General features: G+C 36.2%; 2 protein-coding genes and 1 pseudogene across 2 annotated transcripts; 1 reads left to right on the forward strand and 2 right to left on the reverse strand.

The window, feature by feature from the left end:
• Positions 1-1176: 1176 nt before the first annotated feature.
• On the reverse strand, positions 1177-3693 carry LOC108999760 (40S ribosomal protein S23). Its single transcript, XM_018976664.2, has 4 exons — positions 3518-3693; positions 1822-1977; positions 1555-1681; positions 1177-1447 (listed from the first exon to the last, which is right to left on the reverse strand). The coding sequence occupies exons 1-4, from the start codon at positions 3520-3522 to the stop codon at positions 1307-1309; spliced, it is 429 nt and encodes a 142-aa protein (XP_018832209.1). The 5' UTR covers positions 3523-3693; the 3' UTR covers positions 1177-1306.
• A 2854-nt stretch (positions 3694-6547) lies between these two features.
• On the reverse strand, positions 6548-18288 carry LOC109012943 (annotated as a pseudogene).
• Positions 18289-21777: 3489 nt separating this feature from the next.
• On the forward strand, positions 21778-22683 carry LOC109012942. The gene has a single exon (XM_018994843.1). It carries the CDS (start codon positions 21778-21780, stop codon positions 22681-22683), a length of 906 nt encoding a protein of 301 aa, XP_018850388.1.
• Positions 22684-23370: the final 687 nt, after the last annotated feature.

The raw sequence follows: 23370 nt of genomic DNA on the forward strand, positions 1-23370 counted from the left end.
TTCTCGAAAATATGCAAGAAAATCTTCATTTAGGATCTTGGAGAAAATCTACTTTTTAATTGCCAAAATAACCCACAATTATTTGCTTCACCATATTGTTGTTTTGCAATTGAGAAATACTTTAACCACAAAGGGATTACACAAAAGTAAATTCACAAACTGACGTGACTTAATGCAATATATCAGATTATAAAGTTCCTTTTAGTGTAAAGTATATCTAAATGATCACATGAAATCATATTGATTTGTGAGTTTACTTTTGTATAATTTCTTCGTGTCTGTAACAATTCTCTTTGTAACTTCTAGTCATTCATGGATGTTATTCATTACAAAAATGTTACATGAATGGATAATGAGAAACATTGACTTAACAAAAATGTGACATGCATGGATATCAAGGACACTCCTATTGAGTTGTCGACTTATTTGCCATGGGTTGTTTGTATTTGTGTTTTGTAGTGGAGAAAAGTTACAGAACTACTGCTACCTGAAGAAGAAAAAGATAAAGACCGATTCCAGTCATTAATACGGAGCACGGACGGACAGGGTATGTTGATCAATTAAAGGATTCGGATGAGCGAATCAACCAGTGTTTTAAATTTCGTACCGTACCAGCGGCCGAAATTTTTCGTTTCGGCCGTCCGGCCGGTACAGATATTATATCTGTTTCGTATCGGTTAAAATACCGGCCATACCGGCTATTTCGGACTAAATTTCAGCCACCGCTATATTTCGATACTGCCGGTAATGGATATATTTTTTTTTTTTTTCATTTTTTCAAACTACAAACTTATTTTTTAACTCCTAATTTAGACTAGACTATTTATAATTTTTATATATATATGTATTTATATATAATTTATTTATATATAAACTATTATTTTGAAATATAATTTTTATATATATTTATATATATAATTTATTTATATATCGACTATCCCGAAACGCTATCCCGAAACGGTACCGGTACCGAAATATTTCGTTCCAGTGCCTTTGACCGGTACGACATCCGATACGGTATTCAAAACATTAGAATCAACCATTGTTAACTCCAAAAAGGCAAAAACATTATTTTCTATTCTCAAATTAATTTCGCTTGCATGTGTGCGTGTTGGCCAGTAATGGATTTATTGAATCAAAAAAGATTTTCACAAATTCATTGTAATAACTCAAGAATTAATTACCCAAAAAATACTTAAAGATTAATAAAGATAAGTCCACAAAATCTAGTTGATAAAAAGTTGCAACAGCTCGGTTCTTTGAAAAATCCATGTAAAACACAACTACGCTGCCATTCCCAACAAACTTAGGACCTAGGCTTCTCCTTTTTCTCCTTGAATAGAGCCAGGAGGGAGACACCAGAAACCTTCACAACTTTGAACCTAACACCGGGAATATCACCGACAGCATGACCCTTTCGACCAAATCCGGCGATCAACACCTCATCCTACATACAAATATCATGTAATAGTGGTCAACCATAAGTAGGAAGGGATTGAAGATGAAGCATCTACTAGAAAAGACCATGCCTTGTTTGAGGCCAAGAATACTCACATTTTCTTCGATGTAGTTCAAGCAACCATCGTTGGGGACAAATGCAGCAATCTTCTTCCCATTTTTTATCAGCTGGACTCTGGCACATTTCCTGATAGCAGAGTTTGGCTGCTTGGCCTCGATACCTCTAAACATCCCAGAAAACCGTATGGAGAAGTTAGCAAATGCTCAACTTTCGAACATATCTTCACTCACTCATAATTACTAGTAAACTAAATGATCAATTACGCACGAGTGAATGGAAAAAAAATGACCTAATAGTCTTACATCTTCTCAAGGACAATGCCTTTTGCATGGGAAGACCCAGCAAATGGCTTCTTCCATTCATTTCCAAGGTGGGACTTTTTGTAAGACTTGTCAGCCCACCTTTGCCTCCTACGGTGGGACTTCAGCTTGCGACCAGCTCCCATACCACGTGTCTTCCTGTTAGAAAAATTTGCAATAGATCATGAGCTCATCATCTCAATAGAGGATGGTTAACATATCAAATCTTGAACAACAGTTCAAGTCTAATAGATTGAGTGGGCAAGAAACAAAAATTGAAAGACTTAGGCCCCGTTTGGAACTTAGATTGAACTAAGATCAACTTAATTCAATCTAATTTTAAACCGAGTCTAACATCCAAGCACTCAACTCTCAAATCACTAAACTCATCTTAACTCAAAACCTCTTTACACGTGAGGCCTATAACTTTTTTTAACTTAACAACTCTTTACATGGAAGACCCCACAACTTTTTTCAACTTCCCATAAATACATCTAAATTCATCTTAACATCCAAACACATTTAAACTCATCTTAGGTGGGCTCCACAAAACTCACTTCATCATCTCAACTCACTACTATTCATAAAGAACTCGACTTATCTCAACTCAGCTCAACATTGAAACCATCATCCGTAACAAAACTCTAGGTCCTAGTTTGTTTATTATTGTTCCAAGCAATCATATAGGAAACCATTTCAAAGAAAAAAAAAAATTAACCAGCTGAATCGAGAGCTATCAAGGCCACCTATGTAATCAAACAATTAACAAGTACTTAACAGATCAGAGATCAGAAATACAACAGTGGATAAAAAACGTTATCAGTTTCAACAAGTGTTTTGGCTAATACCTGATTTATTTACCAACAGACCACAGGGAGTTTAACTTAACACATTTCATTCACTTTTGCAGACTTTGATTTATTTCTACGAATTTAATTAAGAAAAAGGCATCTAAATCAAATTCTCTATACCAAGGAAAGCTTGTAAAAAAATGTAAACCAAATCATCAACTCCGGAAAAAAAAAAAAAATCTATTAGTTTCTTATGATTAATATCCAGATATCAGACATGAGACAAACTACATTTTGAAGCAGTATTAACGTTCAACTTACAAAACAAAAAACCACATTGGCCTTGAGATCTAGCAAGCCTCTGGTAACTAATCGAAGCCCTTACCCCTATTCTACATGTTCATTTTTTCTTGCTTTAGACAGGATGGCTTCCTTTTATTTAAGCCCTCGATAGTCACGGATTCCATTTTACATATGACCGAAATAAAAATTTGGAAAAGGAAACATTCTGCGTCAACTACGTCCAAAAGCTAAATCCCTAACGTAATCATCCTATGTCCTCTAATGTGAGTTTCAATTTTTTTCGTAAAAACCCAGAAAATCAAATCGACATTAATCATGAGCTAATATTTTATTCCCATACATTATTCCATAACTTCTCCAACAGCCGACGTAGAGTACGGAAATTATAAAAACTTAAATCTAAGCATGGCTTTGCGGATTGAAGCCATTCGATACTCAGATTTCGTTTGACGAAACGTAGTGCAGATCACAAGACCCCATATTCAAAGTAAATAGCAAATCTTCAGCTACTAAATATCATAAAAATGGAAATAAATTGACAGATCTTGAGTAGAGAAGTATCATGAAAATGAGAGAGAATCAAAGAGATTCATTCGGCCACATACCCCATGGTGACGGAGGGACGAGGGAGTTCTTCAACTGCTACGAGGGGTCGGAGGGCGAAGATGAGGTTGAAGCAAGCAGCCGCAGAGTAGAACCCTAACCCTTAAAATGAAGTAGAATATGCCTTTATATACATACAAAGAATTAATAGGGCGTGTAATTTGGTGGTAGCTGGACTGGACCAAGAAATACTAGTTTGGGACATATGTCGTGTGCCCAATTTGGGCTTTTATTTAGGTGGTTAGAGCCACCATTGGGCCCATAGATTAACAAAATAATATGGGAAGCAAATGTATCTCTCATGTTGAAATTGTTAAGAGTCTAATAGTAATGTTAAATACAATTGTATAATATGTAAGAATCGTGTAATTCTTTTAAAAAAAAGTGAAATTTATTATTAAAAATTAGTTTTTCTTTTTCATATAGGTCCTGTATTTATTTACATTTTTCAAAAAGATTATGTAGCGTTTGCGCATTTCATGACAGCAAATATCATTTTTCAATTGGTAAAGAGTAATATTAGGTATAAGTTTCAAATAGACAAATTTCGCATGAATATTTTGTAAAAAATGGGTCCTATTAATAAAAGTTAGATATTTTTATACTTTTTCATTGTGGATTTCACTTTTTTACAAAAGGACTGCACAAAACTTGTTTATTTGAAACTTGTATAAATTATTACTCAATGAGAAATTCTATATGGAAGTCTTATACTACACACCTCCACCTAATCAACATGTAATTTGTCATGTTTTTCCTTCTATCATAATGCTTAAATATGTGTATTTAAATATAAGCATAAAATGACAAACTACATGTTAATTAAGTGAAGATATGTAGTGTAAGAATTTTTTGCAATATTTCTCTTACTCAATTATATAATGTGAAAATTTTATCCATTTTATTACTTAAAATAGTTTTCATGATCATCTAGGAAACTTTTAGGGACATTTTTGTCCCATTATTACTCAAAATTTTAATTTATTTAATTTAAACTAGTATAAACCTATAATTTTAACCCAACGAATAGATGTGTTATACTTTATAGAATTAGAAATTATTACATTCTCCTTATAAAGAAAAAGAATAAAATGATATATAATTTGAAAATATTTTTTTAAAAGACTTCGTTTAATCGATTCTTTATTAGTCTAGAACAAGAAAAAATATATGTGTTCAATACATACATACATATCTATATGTATATAATGGGCATTTTATTGTAATTATTTATCAACTTCATTCTATATTTATAGGAGAGACAACAAAATATAAACATCTATAATAGACAACACTCAATATATCAATGAATTGCTTAAATTTTCACATCAAGGGCGCAGACATAAAACTCATTCTTTCAATATGTTCTTTAAATTGAAATCATATACTTACGTCTCGTTTGAATATAGAAACGATTTCATCTCATCTCATTATTACAATTTTTTCAAATTCTTGCACAAAATCTAATAAACAATTCCATTTTTTTAAAACTCAAAATAATAATAATATTAAAAAATAATATTTTAACAATATTTTATTCAATAAATTTACTTTGTTCTTTTTCATGAAATAACTCTACCAGCTAATAAAACTACATAATTAAAATTATAATTAAAGACTTCATAACTATTAAAAATGACATTTTGTAATTAAAATCCTACTTGCCAGCAAGATACCGTCTACATATAGGATAACAAACATAAACTCACTCGTACTAATGTTTTAGATATATGCATCAATAAACAATGTGTGCGTTTACTCTAAAAGCATTCGTGATATTTTTACAATTTATATATCATTGTCGAGAGAGGCTTTTTAAATCCAAAAATTAATTTTTAATTGGTTTCGAGACCAAGTGGTCTTTAACTTTTCTGAGCACTTGTAAAGCTCTTCATCCATAATTCCATTTAAATAGCTCATTTTCATATATTTGGTGTGTAACTTTAAATAAAACTAAACAACGAACATCACAAAGATTCATTTTTGGTTACAAGAGAGTGATTATTTGTCATCAATGCCCTCTTTTTCAATGAAAATCTCGGCAACAAGTTTAATCTTATATCGTTCGACATTATTAACATGTCCCAGCATTTCTCAAACTCTTCAATAGTTTGAGAGTTATATGCACACTTCATCAACTGACTTTTCAGTCCGATTTTATATGCACCATGAGAACCAAGCTTCCTGGACACTTTTTTCAATATGTGTCACCAACAAAATCTATGTCGGCTATCTAGAAAAACAATAGTAATTGCATTTTTCATTGTTCTATTTTAATATGTGATAATAACATTTAAAACTTTACCATCCATACAATGTAACCAAGTCTGAAGTAACCATGTAAAGGTCTTTATATCTTCACTAGAAATCAAACCTGCTCCCAACAAAATTGACTGGCCATGGTGGCCGTTTACACCAACGAACGGTGCAAAGGGCATCATATATCAATTTGTAAAATATATGGTGTCGAATGTTACGATATCACCAAAATATTTGCATGTTGCCCTGCTTCGTGCATCCACCCAAAACACATTCCTCAACCTGTCATCATTATCAAAATCCATTAGTGCCAAAAAACCATCATTCATGTATTGCATCCTATATAAATATTTACAACGCTCCAAGCACCATCTTTCCTAAGTTGTAGGTGTCGTGCTTTGTCAATGTAATTATGACAATCTTTCTCTTAGAATGACAGGATTACGAACCCACCCACGTCAACCACAAGAGAGTCGAAAATATTTTCATTCGGATGCCAGCCTAGTCATTTGTATATAACACTCTCTTTATGGACTCACTCACTTCTCTATTGCATCGAAATAACCTTGATTTTTGTGGACTTAGGTCGTGATTGTGTGTGTTCTAAATCATTGCACTTACAACATCCCCTCAATTTTTATAGCATTATCTTTACCTTATAATCCGTCTTTGTTGTCGGATGTGGCTCGGAGACATTTGATGTCAGATTATGTGCCTTACCACCACAAGCACAACCAATTGTGACATATCTGACACTCCCTTGTTTCATTATCCAAAAAAGGCAATGTTTAGCGTATTGCTTATAATAAGTGATTCATTCTTCCTCAGAAGTAAACATCATCCTCGACTTTGGCTCGTCAATGCTATCATCGCCGTCATTATGCACCACTATCTGAGGTAACCCAAAATTGTCATCGTTATTCTTGGTTTCAATAATATTACCTATTTAATTTGGTGTGGCCTCTTTAATTTCTTTCACAGGTCATGAGCTTGTAGCGGAGCTTTTACCATTAAGCCCAGATTGCAACAAAAATATAAATAAATCAAAAAACTCCATTGTTAAAAATTAAAGCACAATTTCTGCAAATCAAATGCATCACCTGGCTGCTCCATGAATGAGGAACAAAAGGTGATAGAGGAAATACACGACGATTGAACTTCTCTCAGATCTATAATGGTGAGCATCATCAGAGGGCTAGGTCTAGCGTGTAATGGGTACTGTAGGTTTTGCTGCAATTTACCACAACAACAAACATTAAAAAAAAAATAATAACCACATTCTACAACCTTAACGCACAATATCTGCAAGTCCAATGCATCAACTGGTTGTGGCTTGGATCATTGTCTAAAAGCAAGGTTCTTCACAAATCTTTACAGATGTTGCCGTTAAGAAACCAAAAAAAAAAAATCATTCAAACCTAGTTGCTGCCTATGAGAAAATGAGTTTTACAACTCTTCACGACAATATTTAAGCAGAATAGAACCAAAAGAAAAATCTTAAATGGCCATGCTACATGAAATGGAATGCAAATAAAAAAAAAAAAAATCTCAAAATGTGAACATGAAGCAAGACGTTCATGCCAAGAGCATAATACAGAGGAGCAGAATAACAGAGGAGGCCAACTCAAAATCTTTAAACCCATACTTGAAAAAGCCCCCAACATTATTTTGTGTCACTTTGGTGCTTGGAGATGAGGATGACGGAGAAACTGATGTAAAGGGCAGGAGTTTTTGGACCCAAGAAGGTTTTCTACGAGATGAGATAGAGGGAGAGAGAGAGAGAACCCAATCATAGGTAAAGCAGCTAGTCTGTGATTTTTTTTAATATCTAACGTGGGATGAAGCCACGTTAGATTTAGTGCGCGGCAACTATATGGGGGAGATTGTACCTATCGGAGCGGAGCCGATGTAGAGTCGAAATCAGATTTTTGAATTTTTGCTTAGCCCTAGACTATACCTAGTAGAGTTGATATAAATAACCAAACTCTATTAAATTTTAATTTTTTTTTAAGTTGATTTTCTACATAAACCCAACAACTTTTTAGTCATGGATTGCACAATAATTAGATATGCAAATATTAGCAACCGAAATGAAGCCAATATAAATGGGATGGTGAATTTGTCTTACACAAGAATTACAAGATGAGGAAACTCATTTGCCAAATTAATGAGGCTCAAATAACCAAAATATGACAAAAAAAAGGTTTGCTCGCTACAGATCACTTGTCCCATTTACTTTCACTCCTAATGTGTGATTGCATGGGGACGATTGCTTCTAAGCATAAACATAAAGGATGTCTAAACAAGAAGAAAGAAAAAATACCTATTGCGTCTATCTAGAGCCACAAACGCACATTCGAGTTAAACAGAGTGAAATTATCAGTTTACTAGCTTCCACATTCCTATTTAGTCATAAAAAGATTCCATAAAAATAAATCTAAAATCTATATGGTTTGATGTGGTATGTAAAATTGTAAAACTATTAAAATTGTAAGTAAATCTAATGTATCACATAAAGTTATGTCGATTTATGAGTTTACTTCTGTTAAAACTCTTTCTGGTCATAACGTTTTTCCACTTTTAAGAGTTTACTATACAATCTGCAAAAAGTGCTTACTTTTAGAAAAATGCTCTCAACTATAATTCAACAGCAACCACCCACCAAAATAGATGTTAAGAATGTTGAGAAAAGATAAATGCACAAAATAAAATATATCAAACATAATAAAATAATGGTATGGAACAATGTGTTACTTGACACAAAATCTCATTTACTACTAACCATTCTTCCATAGTGCCCCAATCTTCTTCAACATGTTCGCGTTTTTCTTCTTGGGTGAGTCATCATCCATGTCTTCTAAATAGGGTGAACGTACTCGTGGGATTGTAATCGCCATCAAGAGATCTTGTTCTTTGTACAAACTTCCCATTGGTCCCTGTCGAAAGCATAGTAGCAGTTGCCTCAGCTGCCCTTCTCCATTGATTCAACTGCAGCTTTAACCTCCTCAACTCGGTCTCCATTTCTAAATTTGTAGCATGTGTTGCATCTAGCTACTAGTCACCCATGCCGCTCTTCGGCTACTTTCATCTACTTCCTTGGTTTAATAACTGAGTTTCATCAGAGCATCTTGTTCTGCAGCCCTTGCTACTTCTGCTAGAGTAACAACCTCATCATCGACTTGATTCCTTTCCATGTCCCTCTTCATGCTTTCCATCTCAAGCAATTCATTTTCCTAGCTGATTTTTTGAAACTCTGACTCTTTATCAAACAAACTTGCCTTCAACTCTGCAAATTTCGCATGACTTCCTAAGCTTTGTTGCAAGTTTATATTCCTTTTCGTTGGATAGGTTCTTCTCAATTTTCTAGTTCAGCCTCTCATTTTCATAAAAAATATTCTGCAGTTCAGTCTCCTTATCCATCAAGCATGCCCTCAACTCTTCTATATAAACCTTAGATTTATGTAATTCTAACTCTAGTTCAGCTTCTCGCTGGCATGACTCTGATTCTGTATGCTCAACTTGTACTCTCAATTGACTCACCTTAAGTTTCAGAAGATTCAACTTTATCTTTAGCTCATTAGTTTCCTTATTTTCTTCACTTTCCAGAACAATTTTAGAATTTCCCATAGAATCCTCAAATTTCTTGTAATATCAACCACATCTGCTTGGAGTTTGCTCATGAGTCCCTTTAATGATTTCAATTGCATTTTTTATTGTTCCAATTCCAATTAAAGAAGATTGCATAGAAGGTGTTTGTGAAAAGGTCTCACACATTGTGAGAGTTCATTGAGAGTCATTCGATATATAAAATAAGTGGGAGAGTATAGTAATGTTACAAAAGATATTTTTGGGATACAAATATGCTTAGTGTATAATTTCCATATTTGCGTTTCTCGTAGCCGTTGGGCAGTATGAATGATGTGCATATGGTAAAGTTGCCATATAGGGATTTTTTAGCCGTTGGACAAGTTTCCTTTTCTAGCGTCAATACTCCCCTACAAATTGTGTCGAGGTAGAAGGCCAAGTTTGAATCATAACATGTGAAGAGCAGGGCATCCAAGAGGCTTGGTGAAAATATTAACTAGTTGTAAGGTAGCAGGAACGAGCCGAGAGTGAAGTAATCCAACACGTTCACGCATATAGTGATAGTCAATCTTGACGTGTTTCCTAAGAGTATGAAAAATAGGATTGACAGTCATGTGGAGAGCATTGAGATTGTCATAGAAGAGAAGTGGCAAACAGAAGACGAACACCAAGATCTCGTAGAAGGAATGAAGTCCATGTAAGTTTAGCAATTGTATGAGCCATGGTGGGGTACTCATCTTCTAAGTTTGAGCGAGACACGGTATGTTGTTTTTGGGTAGATCACGAGATACAGTTGCTTCCCAGAAAAATGCAATATCCAATTGTGGAGCTTCATTTTGAGGGCAACTTGCCCAATCTGCATATGAAAATGCATAAAGATCAAGTGTAGATTGAGAACTAAAATGAATATCGAGTTTAATAGTGCCATGTAAGTAGCGAAGCATGCATTTTAACATTTTGTAGTGAGAAAAGGTTGGTGCATGCATAAATTGTAAAACAAAATTGATACTATAGGCTAGGTCTTGCCATGTAAAAGTGAGGTATTGAAAGGCACTAATAATGTTATGATGGTGCAAAAGATTAGGAAAGAGAACATAACTAGTGAGTCCTTTAGTTTGGGCCATCATAGGTGTACTCTTGGGTTTGTAGTCTTGCATTTATGCACGTTCGAGGATGTCGAGGGCACACTTGGTTTGGGATAGAATGAGGCCATATGAAGTATGGTGAACTTGTATGCCTAACAAATAATGCAAGGGACCAATATGTTTCACGGCAAATTGGTTGTCAAGGGTACACGTAAATTCATGCAAAAGAACAGAGTTAGAACCTGTTAAGAGAATATCATCAACATATAATAATAAGACAAGCACGAGAGGAGTGATATATAAAAGTGAGGGATGCGCCATACTACACGTACACCCATAAGAAATTAGGAAGGTACTAAAATTATCAAACCATGCATGAGGTGCTTGTTTTAAACTGTATAAAGCTTTATTATTCAACTTGCAAAGATAAGAAGATAAGGTAGGCTAGGTAAAACCTGGGTTGTTCCATGAAGACAGACTCCTTAAGGTGTCCTTGAAGGAAAGCATTTTTTACTTCAAGTTGGCGAATGTCCCAATGATTTATGAGTGCTAAGCTGATGACTTTCCGAACGATGGCAGGTTTGATAACATGAGAGAAAGAGAAAGTCTCATTGTAATTGACACCATGGACTTGATGAAAGTCTTTTGTGACAAGTCAAGCTTTCAGGCTGTCAAGGGTGCTTTTAGCGTTGATTTTGGTCTTAAAGACCCATTTGCATCCAACAACTTGCATATTCAGAGTCTAAGGAATAAGAGTCTAGGTGTGGTTGTTGTGAAGAGCTTGTAATTCATCATGCATTACCTTAGACCACCTGGCATGGTTCAGTGTAGAGCGAACAATTTTTTGCTCTTTGGGAAGGTCAATGAGCATATGGATATTAGCATATTAGGATTAGGTTTGTGGGTCCCAACTTTTGCAAGAGTGACCATGGGATGAGGAGTAGGGGCTCGGGGGGAAGGAAAAGTATTGGATGGAGTGAGCATAGGGGTGAGAGGGGGTGTTGTGGGGGATAAAGGTACAATGATGTTAGGGTGTGAGGAGGTCTCAATGTAGGGAGCCAATGAGGGAATGGGAATGGAACCAATAGGTGTGAAGGTTGATGGAGCTAGTGGAGTTGATACCTGCAAAGAAGCTGCACTAGGGCTATCAACAACGTTAGTCATAGGTGAGCATCATTTGATGAAGGTAGATAAAACTTGAGTATCGAAATAGGGTAGATGGAGATTACAGGCTTGTTTGAATGGAAAAATATTTTCATAAAAAAATACGTGCCGAGAAATAAAGGTCTTACATGAGGATGGATGATAGCACTTATACCCTTGGTGTTTGTTATTGTAGCCTAGAAAAATGCATGGTAGTGTTTTTGGATCAAATTTATTATGCTTGGTGTCCCAAGTGTAGGGATAATATTTTGAGCCAAAAACTCTTAGGGAGGTATAATCGGGGTAGTGGCCATAGGGTGTCGGAAATGGTATTTGAAGTTCGATGGACGTAGAAGATTGTCGGTTAATTAAGAAAACGATAGTGGAAAAAGCTTCAACCTAAAAATGTTTAAGTATGCCACTACGAAAAAGCATAGTCATACCTAGTTCACAGATGGTGCGATGACGCCGTTCCACAAAACCATTTTGTTTGGGTGTATGTAGACAAGAGTGTTGATGGAGAATACCTTACCATTGAAGATGCAAATTAAATTCATTGCTGGCAAATTCAACACCACCGTCAGATTGAAATACTTTGATTTTCCGATTAAACTAGCGATCAACAAATTTTTTAAAAAGTAAGAACGCATTAAAAAAAATCAGATTTCTTCCACAAAGGGATAAACCACATATATTTGGAATAGGCATCAACAATACAAGCATAGAACTTAAATTTTCCAATAGATTGAACGACTGTAGGATCCCATAAATCACAATAAAGTTTATAAAAAATATTAGGAGTAGAAGTAGGTAAAAATGGAAGTTTGCTCATGTTTCCCAATTGGCAATCCTCACAGAAAGAGGTGCCTTTATTCTTGCCTAAAATTTGAATAAGTAGAATGTAGAACTTACAGCGTAGAAGCTTGCGGATGCCCCAACCCTTGATGCCACACTTCTTTAGTGACCGATCGGAATTGGGTGGAGAAGTGCTCTTTGGTGGTTGGGGACAAAATATAAAGATTACCCTTGCGAAGTCCATTCAGCAGCGTACGGTTGATCACTCATTCCTTAATAAAGAAATGAACACCATAAAATTCACAGGCATAAGGATAATCAGACATTATTTGACTAATAGATAAAATATTTTTTGCTAAATCAGGGACAATCAAGACATCTTTAAGTATAATACGAGAATCACCAGTACCAATAAAGTGTTGCCTATATATGTAATTTCATAAAGGCTACCATCACCAATAATTACTGCATCACTGCCAAGATAGCGACGAAGAATGTTAAGCATACTTGAGTTACCTGTCATATGAGTTGAGGCACCTGTGTCGGCTATCCATTTGGCATCGTGAGACGTATGATTGAGAGTCATTGCGGCTAAGGCTTGCTGTATATTGTCATGTTGTAGACTATAACTGAACTGATTCCAACATTTTAGAGCAATGTGTCCTTTCTTGTCACAAATTTGACAAGTCTCCGAAAGAACTGAGCCATGGGTAGTATTATAATTTTGATTATGGGTACCACCAGATCGAGCATTAGAATGTGGGGCATGGTTGCTTGAAAGAAGCCATGTCTCTTAGAAGAAAAAGCCCTGTTGCATACGGGTGTAACCTCACCTCACTGACCTTAGAGGAGCTGCGATTGGGGCCATAAAATGCCACAGGTTGAGTAAGGAACTCGTGCAACTGAGAATGCATCTAGAATCCTTGCAGTAGGGGCACCAGCTCTTTGTACATGGACATGGGGGGTTTGAGCATTGATGTAGTGAACGACTCATACTTGGGGCTGAGACTGTTGAGGAGGGAGAAAACCTTTATTTTGTCACTCACCAGCGGACCCATTCCGGCTATATTATCACATAACCCTTTGAAGTGTCAAAGATGATCTGCCACTGGTGTGGTGGCCTCCTTCCGCATGTAAGAAAGCTGTTGTGTAAGTTGGGATTCCATCTTTTGGGAGCTTTGGGCATAGGCATCTTGAAGGGCATGCCAAACTTGAGAGAGTGCTGATTATCCAGACACAAAGTTGACGATCAGATTTGCACCATTGGAGGTAAGTTTGACTGAAATCTTTGGAAGTATCGTCTATGGGGACATCAAACTGAGGCGAGGGGGTGACATATTTGTAAGATGGTTCATAATGCCTTGGCTCACAGGCAAAGCCATGATTTTTTCCCTCCACAAGTGATCATTTCCTTGTGTTAAACGAAGTGTGATGAAATTGTTCACAGATTGCGAGATGGAAGCCATGGTATTAAGACTCTCTTCCTCACACTTGGCTCTTGATACCATAAAGAAGATTGTACAGACGGTATTTGTGAAAAAGTCTCACACATTGTGAGAGTCCATTGAGAGTCATTCAATATACAAAGGAGAGTATAGTAATGTTACAAAAGATATTTTTGGGATACAAATATAGAAGGAGAATATGGGGGCTTAGTGTATAATTTCCATATTTGCATTTCTTGTAGCCGTTGGGCAGTGTAAATGATTGCGTGTGGTGAATTGCCATATAGGGATTTTCTTGGCCTTTGGACAAGTTTCCTTTTCTAGCATTAATACCAATGAAAAGGAGTTGCAAGCTTCCATGGCTAATGCCATTTGACCGGATTTCTACAGTTGCATTTGCTTCTTCCAATTTCCTTTGACTTCTACTAATAACTTCGTTAGCCTGATCCTCAAATTCTTTGCAATCATTGAGCTCAGAATCAAACCTTTCAACCAGGGCTATAGTTCTGGAGAGCTCCATTCTCAAGCCTTCAATCATGGCATGTGCTAATTCTGCACTCTTACTTTTGGAAGATTTTGATTCAGCCACCATTCGAGTTGAGCTTTTAGCTTCTGAATTTTGTTCATGGCAGTAGCCAAGGCAACAAAATCCAAAGAGTGTTGTCACTGGACCACCGCCTCGAGTTCAGATTGCCATGCTCAATCATGATCCTTGGAGATTTTGTGAAGCTCTTAAAGTTGAGCTTCTTCAGGATGCAGAAAACTTTAGAAGTTGTAGCTAGGATTCCTTGAGCTTCACTGACATGAAAAAAAGGCTCATGTTGGGCTCTCCTAATCTTCCCTGACTCAGATGAGTTTGGTTGGCTCTTTGGCTTCTTCAGATCCTCTTGGAGTTGAGCAGGTTGTGATTCTAATTCAGAAACTCTACTTAATTGGGTGATTCTTCTAGAACTCAGAAGACAAAGGGAGAGAGTTTTTTGTTTTTGTTTTTACTTATAAATAGTTGTTTTATTGCTCAAAGAAGACTTATATCATCTCACTTAAGATAATGGACTGAATACAAGAAGGAACTTCTTCCATATCATACAAGTCTTCATGTAACTTAAGAGCATCTCGATCTAAGTTATGGGATGCCTTATTTGCTTCTCTCTTAGTGTGGTGAGCAGGCCAACTAACAAAGGAGTTAAGCAAGTTTTTTGCATCTTCAATCATTAGACCCCCTTGGCTCTAGTTAGTTTTGTTCTTGCTAAGATTATTTACCACTTGGAGAGCATCTCCTTCCATAATAAGCTTCTGAATTCCCATGTCTCAACAAAATATTATTGCTACTATTAAAGCATAGGATTCTACAGTAAAAGGGTTGGAAAATAAGATTCGTGGAGCTCTGAGTGTGCCAATGACATTGCCTTTTAAGTCCTTTATGATAGCACCTATGCCAATTTTTCCATCAGCACTATTTGTGGCAGCATCTCAATTCACCTTGTAGACTCCTTCTGGTGGTTTCTTCCATAAACATATTGAGTCTTCATTAATGGCAACAAGATTATGATGGCTTCCCTTAGTATTCTTAAAGTTTTAAAGCTCCACTTTTGCTTTGTTGACAATAGAGTTTGGGTGAGAGAAACATTTCTCATGTATAGTATTATTTCTTCTATACTAGATCAGCCGAGAAATCATAGCAACTTCATCTAGCTTATCATGTTGTAGATTTTTGAGTAGCTGGCTCCATACCTCCTGGAAGGAATTGCTATGGCTTGCCATCTTCTATATCCTTATAAATCCTTGGTTCTATATATCTTTGGCTGCCTCACATTCCCAAAGGACATGCTCAACAGTTTTTGGAAAGTTTCTATAGATGGGCATACATCATCTTTCACAACTTTCCTTTTCCATAGATTGGAGAAAGTGGGTAAGGCATCTCTACATTTCCAAATAAATATCCTCATGGCATTGGGAACTTGTAACTTCCTTATGGACTTCCAGTTATCATTATGCATCCTTCCATTTGAAGTTTCCCCTTCATGTCTAGTCTCTAGTTCCTTGTGTAGATGGTATGCACTCTTCACTGAAAACACTCCATTGTTTGTGTAATACCATACCATTTGATCTTCTCTTCCACCAAGGCTAATTGGTATAGTCTTAATAAGATCAACTTCTGAGGGAGAGAAGATGTTTTGAAGGATATCTTTCTTCACTCTCTTCAGATCAGAGTCTATAAGGTTAGCCACCAGTGCATAGTCTTCATTTTCCTAACCTCGGGACTGGATCATATGGGAATGTGATCTTGGGATCCATTTATCTTCCCAAATTTTGACTTTCTGTCCATTGCCAATTCTCTACACCAAGCCTGCCTTTAATAGTTTATGTCCAACAAGAATACTCCTACATGCAAAGGAAGGCTTGTACCCCAACTTGGCATCAAGAAAATCAACTAATGAAAAAAATTTTGTTTAAAGATTTTAGCTAGAAGGGAGTTTGGATTTTTTAATATGCGCTAACTTTGTTTTGACAACATTGCAATGTTGAAGCTTCTAAAATCTCTGAAACCCAGGCCACCTCTATCCTTTGATTGCCCCAGTTGCTTCCATTTAACCCATTGGATCTATGAGTGATCTTCATTATAACCCCACCAGAACTTTTTCAAAAGCTTGTTGAGCCTCTGTGTTATTGAGTTTGGAAGAAGGAGAATCCCCATGGTGTAGGGTCATATAGCTTGGAGGACAACTTTCAATTTCTTTGCCTACTGCTAATAAGAACTTAGCCCCATTTGGATAGTGAGAAGAGATGAGATGGTTTTAGATGAAAGTTAGAAGTTGAATAAAATATTATTAGAATATTATTTTTTAATATTATTATTGTTTTGAGATTTGAAAAAAGTTGATTTGTTTATTATATTTTGTGTGAGAATTTGAAAAAGTTGTGATGATGAGATGAGATGAAATCATTTCTGTATCCAAACGGGGCCTTAGTTTTCCAGTTTGTAATTCAAGCCCAAGTCTTGTCCATGAGGGAATGGAAGGCAGCCACCTTTGTTCTTCTCAAGTAGACCCAAGTACTTCTCATAAGAGCCATATGACTTTACCCCAGCAATATTCAGATTAGTTTGTTGTATATCAACAGGAGTATTCTTATTGAAGAAGATTGAAGTCTTCTTCTTGTTCAGCATTTGACCTAAGGCTTTTTCATAAGTCTTTATGATTTGAATTACTCTACTCCACTCCAAGGAACAAAAAAGAAGGTTGTCATTTGCAAAAAAAAAATGATTGATAAAGATGGGGGCCTTTGCCTATTGGAACACTAGAGATACTGCCATTTGCTTATGCTTAATTCAATAAGGAGGTCAATGCTTTTGCACAAATAATGAACAGGTAGGGGGAGAGAGGATTTTCTTGCCCGAGACCTTGAGATGGAACAAAAGACCTTTGCGGTTCTCCATTGAGCATAATTGAATAAGAGACTGAGGTGATGCATTCCATTAGAAATGATATCCATCTCGAGTCAAAACCCAAAATACTCGTAACTGCTTCAAGAAAGCTCCACTCAACTCGATCATAAGCTTTGCTCATATCTAGTTTAAGAGCCATATACCCTGACTTACCCTGCATACGTTAATTCAGAACATGAAATGTTTCATATGCTATACGGATATTATCTGTGATTAATCTACCTGAAACAAAGGCACTTCGATTAAGGGAGATGATTTCAGGAAGAATAGCCTTTAATCTATTTGCTTGCACCTTAGCAACAATCTTGTAAATGACATTACATAGGCCGGTTGGTCTAAAGTCAGAAACTTTCTTTGGCTCCTTGGTCTTGGGAATGAGTGTGATAAATGTGTCATTGATACCTTTTAAGGAACCACCCTGATTGAGAACTTGAAGTACAAACCTGCATACATCCTTCCCAATGGTATCCCAGTTAGATTGGTAGAAATGAGTTGGAAAACCATCAGGACATGGGGAGCTTAATGGAGTCATTTGGAAAATAGCTTATTTCACGTCTAGATTAGAAAATTTAAGCAAAAGCCTTGAATTCATGTCAACCATAAATTTTATGTTCATGCTAGAAAGACAACTGTCAATAGTAAATGAATTAGAGGAAGTAAATAAATTAGAGAAAAAACTAGTGAATAGATCACTTATCAAATCTTGTTCAGTAAGCAAATTTCCTTGTTGATCAAGAATCTGACTGATAGATTTAGTTTTTTCCCTTTGGGTTGCATACATGTGGTAGGATTTCGTGTTTCTACCCCCCATGTTGCAACCAATGTTGTTTTGCACGTTGCTTCCACTTTAGTTTCTCTTCTGCTAAATGAAGTTCCACTTCTTCTTGGAGCTGCTGAACATTGCTTATGTGATCTCCACTACCATCTTCCTGTAAATCTCCAATTATCTCCATTTTCCTTTTAATATGTGTTGGGGTCTTCCTGTTACTATCAGAATTCCACTTCTGAATGACCATTTTGCAATTGAATCACCTACTGCCATATTCCTCCATGCTTCTTTAATAGTATTCGAGTAATCTTTCTTCAGAGCCCAAGAAACTTCATATCTGAAGATATATTGCTTACTTCTACTTCTCATGTTATTGTTGACCAGTGTTAGGTGGAGTGGAGAGTGATCTGATTTGATAGCAGGAAATGCATAACAGTTGTAGTTTGGGAAAAGTTGCTGCCACTCTAGATTAGCCATAGCTCAATCAAGTTTTTCTTTGGTGAAACCCTTTCCTAGCTTGTTATTAGACCAAGTGAACTTCTATCCCTTCATAGCTAGGTAAGTCACTAAGGGAGCATAATTCAATAACTTCTCTAAATGCTTCCATTTGCTTGTATAGTCTTGAGGCCACTCCCACCTTTTCACTTTGGCAAGTAATTTCATTGAAGTCTCCTATACAGATCCATGGCAAAGAATTACCATCTTTAAGAAATTTTAGTAACTTTCAATTGCTCTCCTTCTTTGAAGTTTTTGGATGACCATAAAAACCAGAGAACATCCATTGGATAGCACTGTGTTTCTTTTTTATAATTGCACTAATGTGCCATGTGGTGAAGCTACAAATTTGAACATCAATGTTATCCTTCCACAAAAGGCTAACCCTCCACTACTCCCTCGACTCTCTACTATCATACAACTATCAAACTTCAATTTAACCTTAATATCTTCCATTTTATCCTTATTACATTTGGTTTCCATAAGGAAGACTAGGTTGGGACACACTTCTTTAGCCAACAGGCTGAGGATTCTAATTGTCTGAGGGATCCCAAGCCCTCAATAGTTCCAATTGAGGAGATTCATTAGTATTGGCAGGGCTAGTGACCAGCCTCTGCCATTAGATTATTTTGTTGCTTTTCCACACATACATTAGTTTTGCTTTTTCTTGAAAAAAACCTCTCCTCAATGGCCACCCCTACTCATCTAGCGTAGTTTCTATTGTGGGTGACAACCTTCTTTTCTGGGCACCACTCCATATGTTAAGATCATCATTGATAGTGAACTGTTTATTTCTAGCCCTTTTTTTCCACTTTGTTTCTTGTTTGTAGTAAGCTCCACCCTTTCCATTACTATGCAAATGGTTCAAAGATTCATTTTGTTTATTAATCATGTCATCATTTGTCACTTGGGACTCAATATAATCCATCTTTTTCTCAGTGAAAGACTTTTTTATGGATAGATCCTCTTCTGTGCTTTCACGGGCATCAAGATTTTGCTCATTAATAGCATGATTATGTGGATCCATATTGCAAAGCCATGCCCCATATTGACTTTGGATATTGCAAAGCATATTTCTTTCTTCAGAATCTTTTACACAAGCATTTGCACCATGTTTGATAATACCACATCTAAAACAGAAATTTGGCAATCTTTCATACTTAAAAGAAATCCAATACTTGTTACCTTGTAGATTTAGAAGTATGCCTCTCATAAGTGGCTTGGTAATGTCGACAACAGTCTTAACTCTAAGATAAGGGCCCCATCCAATCCCATCCTCATCAACATCAACCTCCTCCACCTCACCAATCTGATTCCCTATTTTTTCACCAATGTCCCTTGTCATTCCTCAAGAGGAATATTGTGGAGTTGAATCCACATTGATTCCTTATTGAAAGAAATGTCTTTTGGAGTAGAAAAACTATCGAAATTGTTAAGGCGGAGAAGATTACGATCAAAAGTCCATGGTCGTACTTTTTTAACTTTTTGGATGTCTTGTTCATCTTGAAACTCGATGATGAACAGATTGTCACCTACTTCTTTGAACTATATTCTCCCTTTAGGCTTCCATACATTCTGCATTGTTGTCTTAAAAGGCTTCTTTGTGTATATTCTTCTCTGTCACAATGAGACCAATCAAACAGCTTTTCGCGCCTAGTAACCATGTTCTCTTATGTGATGTCAACCTGTAACACTCATGTTGTTCTACCTCGGTCAGTCAAAGTTTGCCCCACTTGTCAATGATCTCGTCTGCTATTCTCCCAATCCTCACCTTTGCAATCGCGATTTCGCATAAAATAGTGCACGCGCATCCTCCCCTCCTCAGTGTAAACTACGAGACTTGTCTTGCCTAGAGCAAAAGAACTCCTCAGCCCATGCTAGGAGACCCATTAAGATGTTATTCTCATTTATGAGGGAGAGTGTTAAGAAAAGACAAAATGAGAATTACAATATTTATTGTTAACTCACATGTACATGTATAAGCGGGATATATTGTTTTTGACAAAGCAGTATTATTTAACAAAGATTTTATTCACTTAAAATCTATTGTAAAAAGTTTTAGAAAGAATCGGGACATAATTCATGTATCTAGATCTCACTCTAACCCCTAAATTTATATAAAAATTCTGAGAAAATATTCTCATCAACCAGTTTAAATGTTTTACACCATACACCCTACGTGACATTCCAGTTCACTAACAAATAAAAAATAAAACCAATTCTACCCCCAAATCATCTTTCTCACCTGAAGACTCATCTCCTCCCCCTCTTCTCTATGAATTTTCATCTCCCAGTGCTCATGCTTCATCTCCCCGTGCACAAAGTCATCCACTGAAACAACACTGACCTTGGTGAAAATCAAAGTGAAAATAAAACCAACCCAAAACTGAGATCGATGGGAGAGAGAGAGAGATAGGGGTTCAATGAGAAAGAGAACTTGAGGAGAGAGAGCTTGATGAGTGAGAGAGAGAGGGGGTTCAATGAGAGAGCTTGAGAAGAGCAAGAGAGGTCGAAGAGAGTGAAAGAATTTGAGCAGAAAGAGATTGAAATCAGAGTGATGGGCCTGACATTAAAAAAAAAAAAAATCAGAGTCTGGGGTGAATATTGACTGATGTATAGCATGTCTCAAAAACTCTAAAGAACCCTCGTCCACAAAATAATAATTAAAATTTTTGCTTCAGCCAAAAAATAATTGTAAGTGTTCTGTCACTGCCAAACACATAATTAATAGTGATAATAATCATGGTAACATCTACGTTATGAAGGAAACAAAACAAATTATAAGTTATTGAGATTATTTACCATATGAAATTCCGAAAATCAGAGTAATTATTTTTTTAATTAATTTTTTTTATTTAATAGTAAAAGTAACCAAAAAAAAAAAAAGGGTCATGCATCGACAGCACGTCTACACGTATTATTCGCGTAGGGTACGTTGAAAATTCAGCACAGAACTTCAGTCCAATTTTAGAGCCCATCACCAGCCCAAGTAATTATGCCGAGTGCCAAAAATATTTTGAACTTGGATCAATTCACAAGATTTTAAAACACCCTACAATCTGTACGGCCAATGAAATGCACGTTTCTAGCGTTTTCCCCATAATTTAAGCTCTGTCGAATAGGCATGTTTCCATGATCGGATGCGTACTGCATTAAAGATTACGTTAATTTGGGACCAAAACCTCGGAAACTTAAATTTTTAATGGGAGTTTTGCAAGAAAATGAGCTTCACAGATGAAACATGGAAGAAAAATGCTTATTAGCAGCTTCTCTGGCAGCCCTGGCATGCCATCCCAGCACAACCATCAAGTGTTTCAAAACCAAGTCAAGCAGTACTATCTCCCCACAGAAAGTAAAACCAAAACCTCCATCCTTGAAGAAAGTGCCTTCAAAATCCAAGAAAAAACTGGATCCCCATGAAAAATCTTCTCCATCTGCAACTCTCAATCTGCAACGTCGACTCATCAGTCCATCAAGAACTGCTCACAAACTTTCAGAAGCAGTATTCTCTGAAGTTGTTGAAGGAGATCCCTCGCTTGGCATTGTGAAAGCCATATTCCGATCAGGATGGCCGAAAGATATAGGCCTCACGATTCAGAAGGTGTTAAAGGTGAATCACAGTGCAAGTTTTCTAAGCAAGTTTGAAGAGTACAGGAAGAAAGTGAAACTCAATGCTGCAAACTCTTGCCATAGTACAAAGACATTAATGGAGAGACTGATTGCTGATGGGAATGAACTGCTACGGTTTCAAAGTGCCCTTATAACTTGTTCTCTGGGAACTAGATCAGGATATTCAAGATTATGTGACAAGAAATGCTGTGGGATTTGCAGACAAATGATCACTTCCAGATTTGGGGTTGAAGATGGACCACCAATATCAGTCCATGGGAGCAGTTGGAAGGCACATGAGAAAGTGAGCAGAGAATGCATTACCAAAAGGGTATCATGTGCAAGGAAGGCCATCGTTTTATGCCGAGTGATTGCAGGACGTACTGATGTTGCTCGTCACCACATGCATGGGAAAGAAGGAAGGTTGAATTCTGCAGTAACGGGATCAACTGGAGATCAGTCAAATTATGGGTCGGAAGAGCTTCTGGTTTTGAATCCAAGGGCTGTGCTTCCATGCTTTGTGGTCTTATACATATGAAGGAACAATATTCTCATGTAGTCTTCTTATAAATAAGAGGCAATTCATGAGTAAGTTAGTGATAAACAATTAATTGGTTGATTAATGAATACCCTTTTACTTATGAAAATCCATATCATATAATAATTCCATTTAATTTACTCTTACAGCATTCCTAGATCATTAGTGTAGTACTGGAATCCGGCCCGTTGAGTAGTCCTAATAATGATCCGATCCTAACCAATATTATTTGTTATGCCTATTTTGTATTTATTGTCTACTAATTGATGTATTGATAGAGTGGTGTTACTTATAAAACTATCAGTGTAAGTTTTTATACACTCTACTAATATGACTGACAGCATCACTTTTTTTAATATAAAATAACTACTTTGACCAATCACATCAGTGGAGTGCACAAAAAATATATAAAAATAATTGTATATAGCAGAACTTAAAAACAATACCAAACTATCTTTAACTATTAGGTAACCAAAATAATTCACTTAAATCTCTAAAGAGGCAATTATGCCAATCAAGTTTTTGCACTATCCTATAATTCAATCGAAAGTTGGACCATAGGGTTTAGGTTCTTTAGAGTTCTTATTTAAACTCTAGGATTAGAATTGAAGAGAGATACAAGTATGTGTGTGGGTGTGTATATATAAATATATAAGTGGAACTTACGATATTTACTAAACATTTAAT

Source organism: Juglans regia, chromosome 4 (assembly GCF_001411555.2).
Source record: "Juglans regia cultivar Chandler chromosome 4, Walnut 2.0, whole genome shotgun sequence".
NCBI lineage: Eukaryota > Viridiplantae > Streptophyta > Magnoliopsida > Fagales > Juglandaceae > Juglans > Juglans regia.

Coding starts and splice junctions, on each gene's coding strand:
- LOC108999760 (XM_018976664.2), bottom strand. Junction 1,682..1,821: donor GGCATTGTCCTTGAGAAGAT/GTAAGACTATTA, acceptor TGGGATGTTTAG/AGGTATCGAGGCCAAGCAGC. Junction 1,448..1,554: donor TGAACTACATCGAAGAAAAT/GTGAGTATTCTT, acceptor ATTTGTATGTAG/GATGAGGTGTTGATCGCCGG.
- LOC109012942 (XM_018994843.1), top strand. CDS start 21,778: ATGGAAGAAAAATGCTTATTAGCAGCTTCTCTGGCAGCCCTGGCATGC.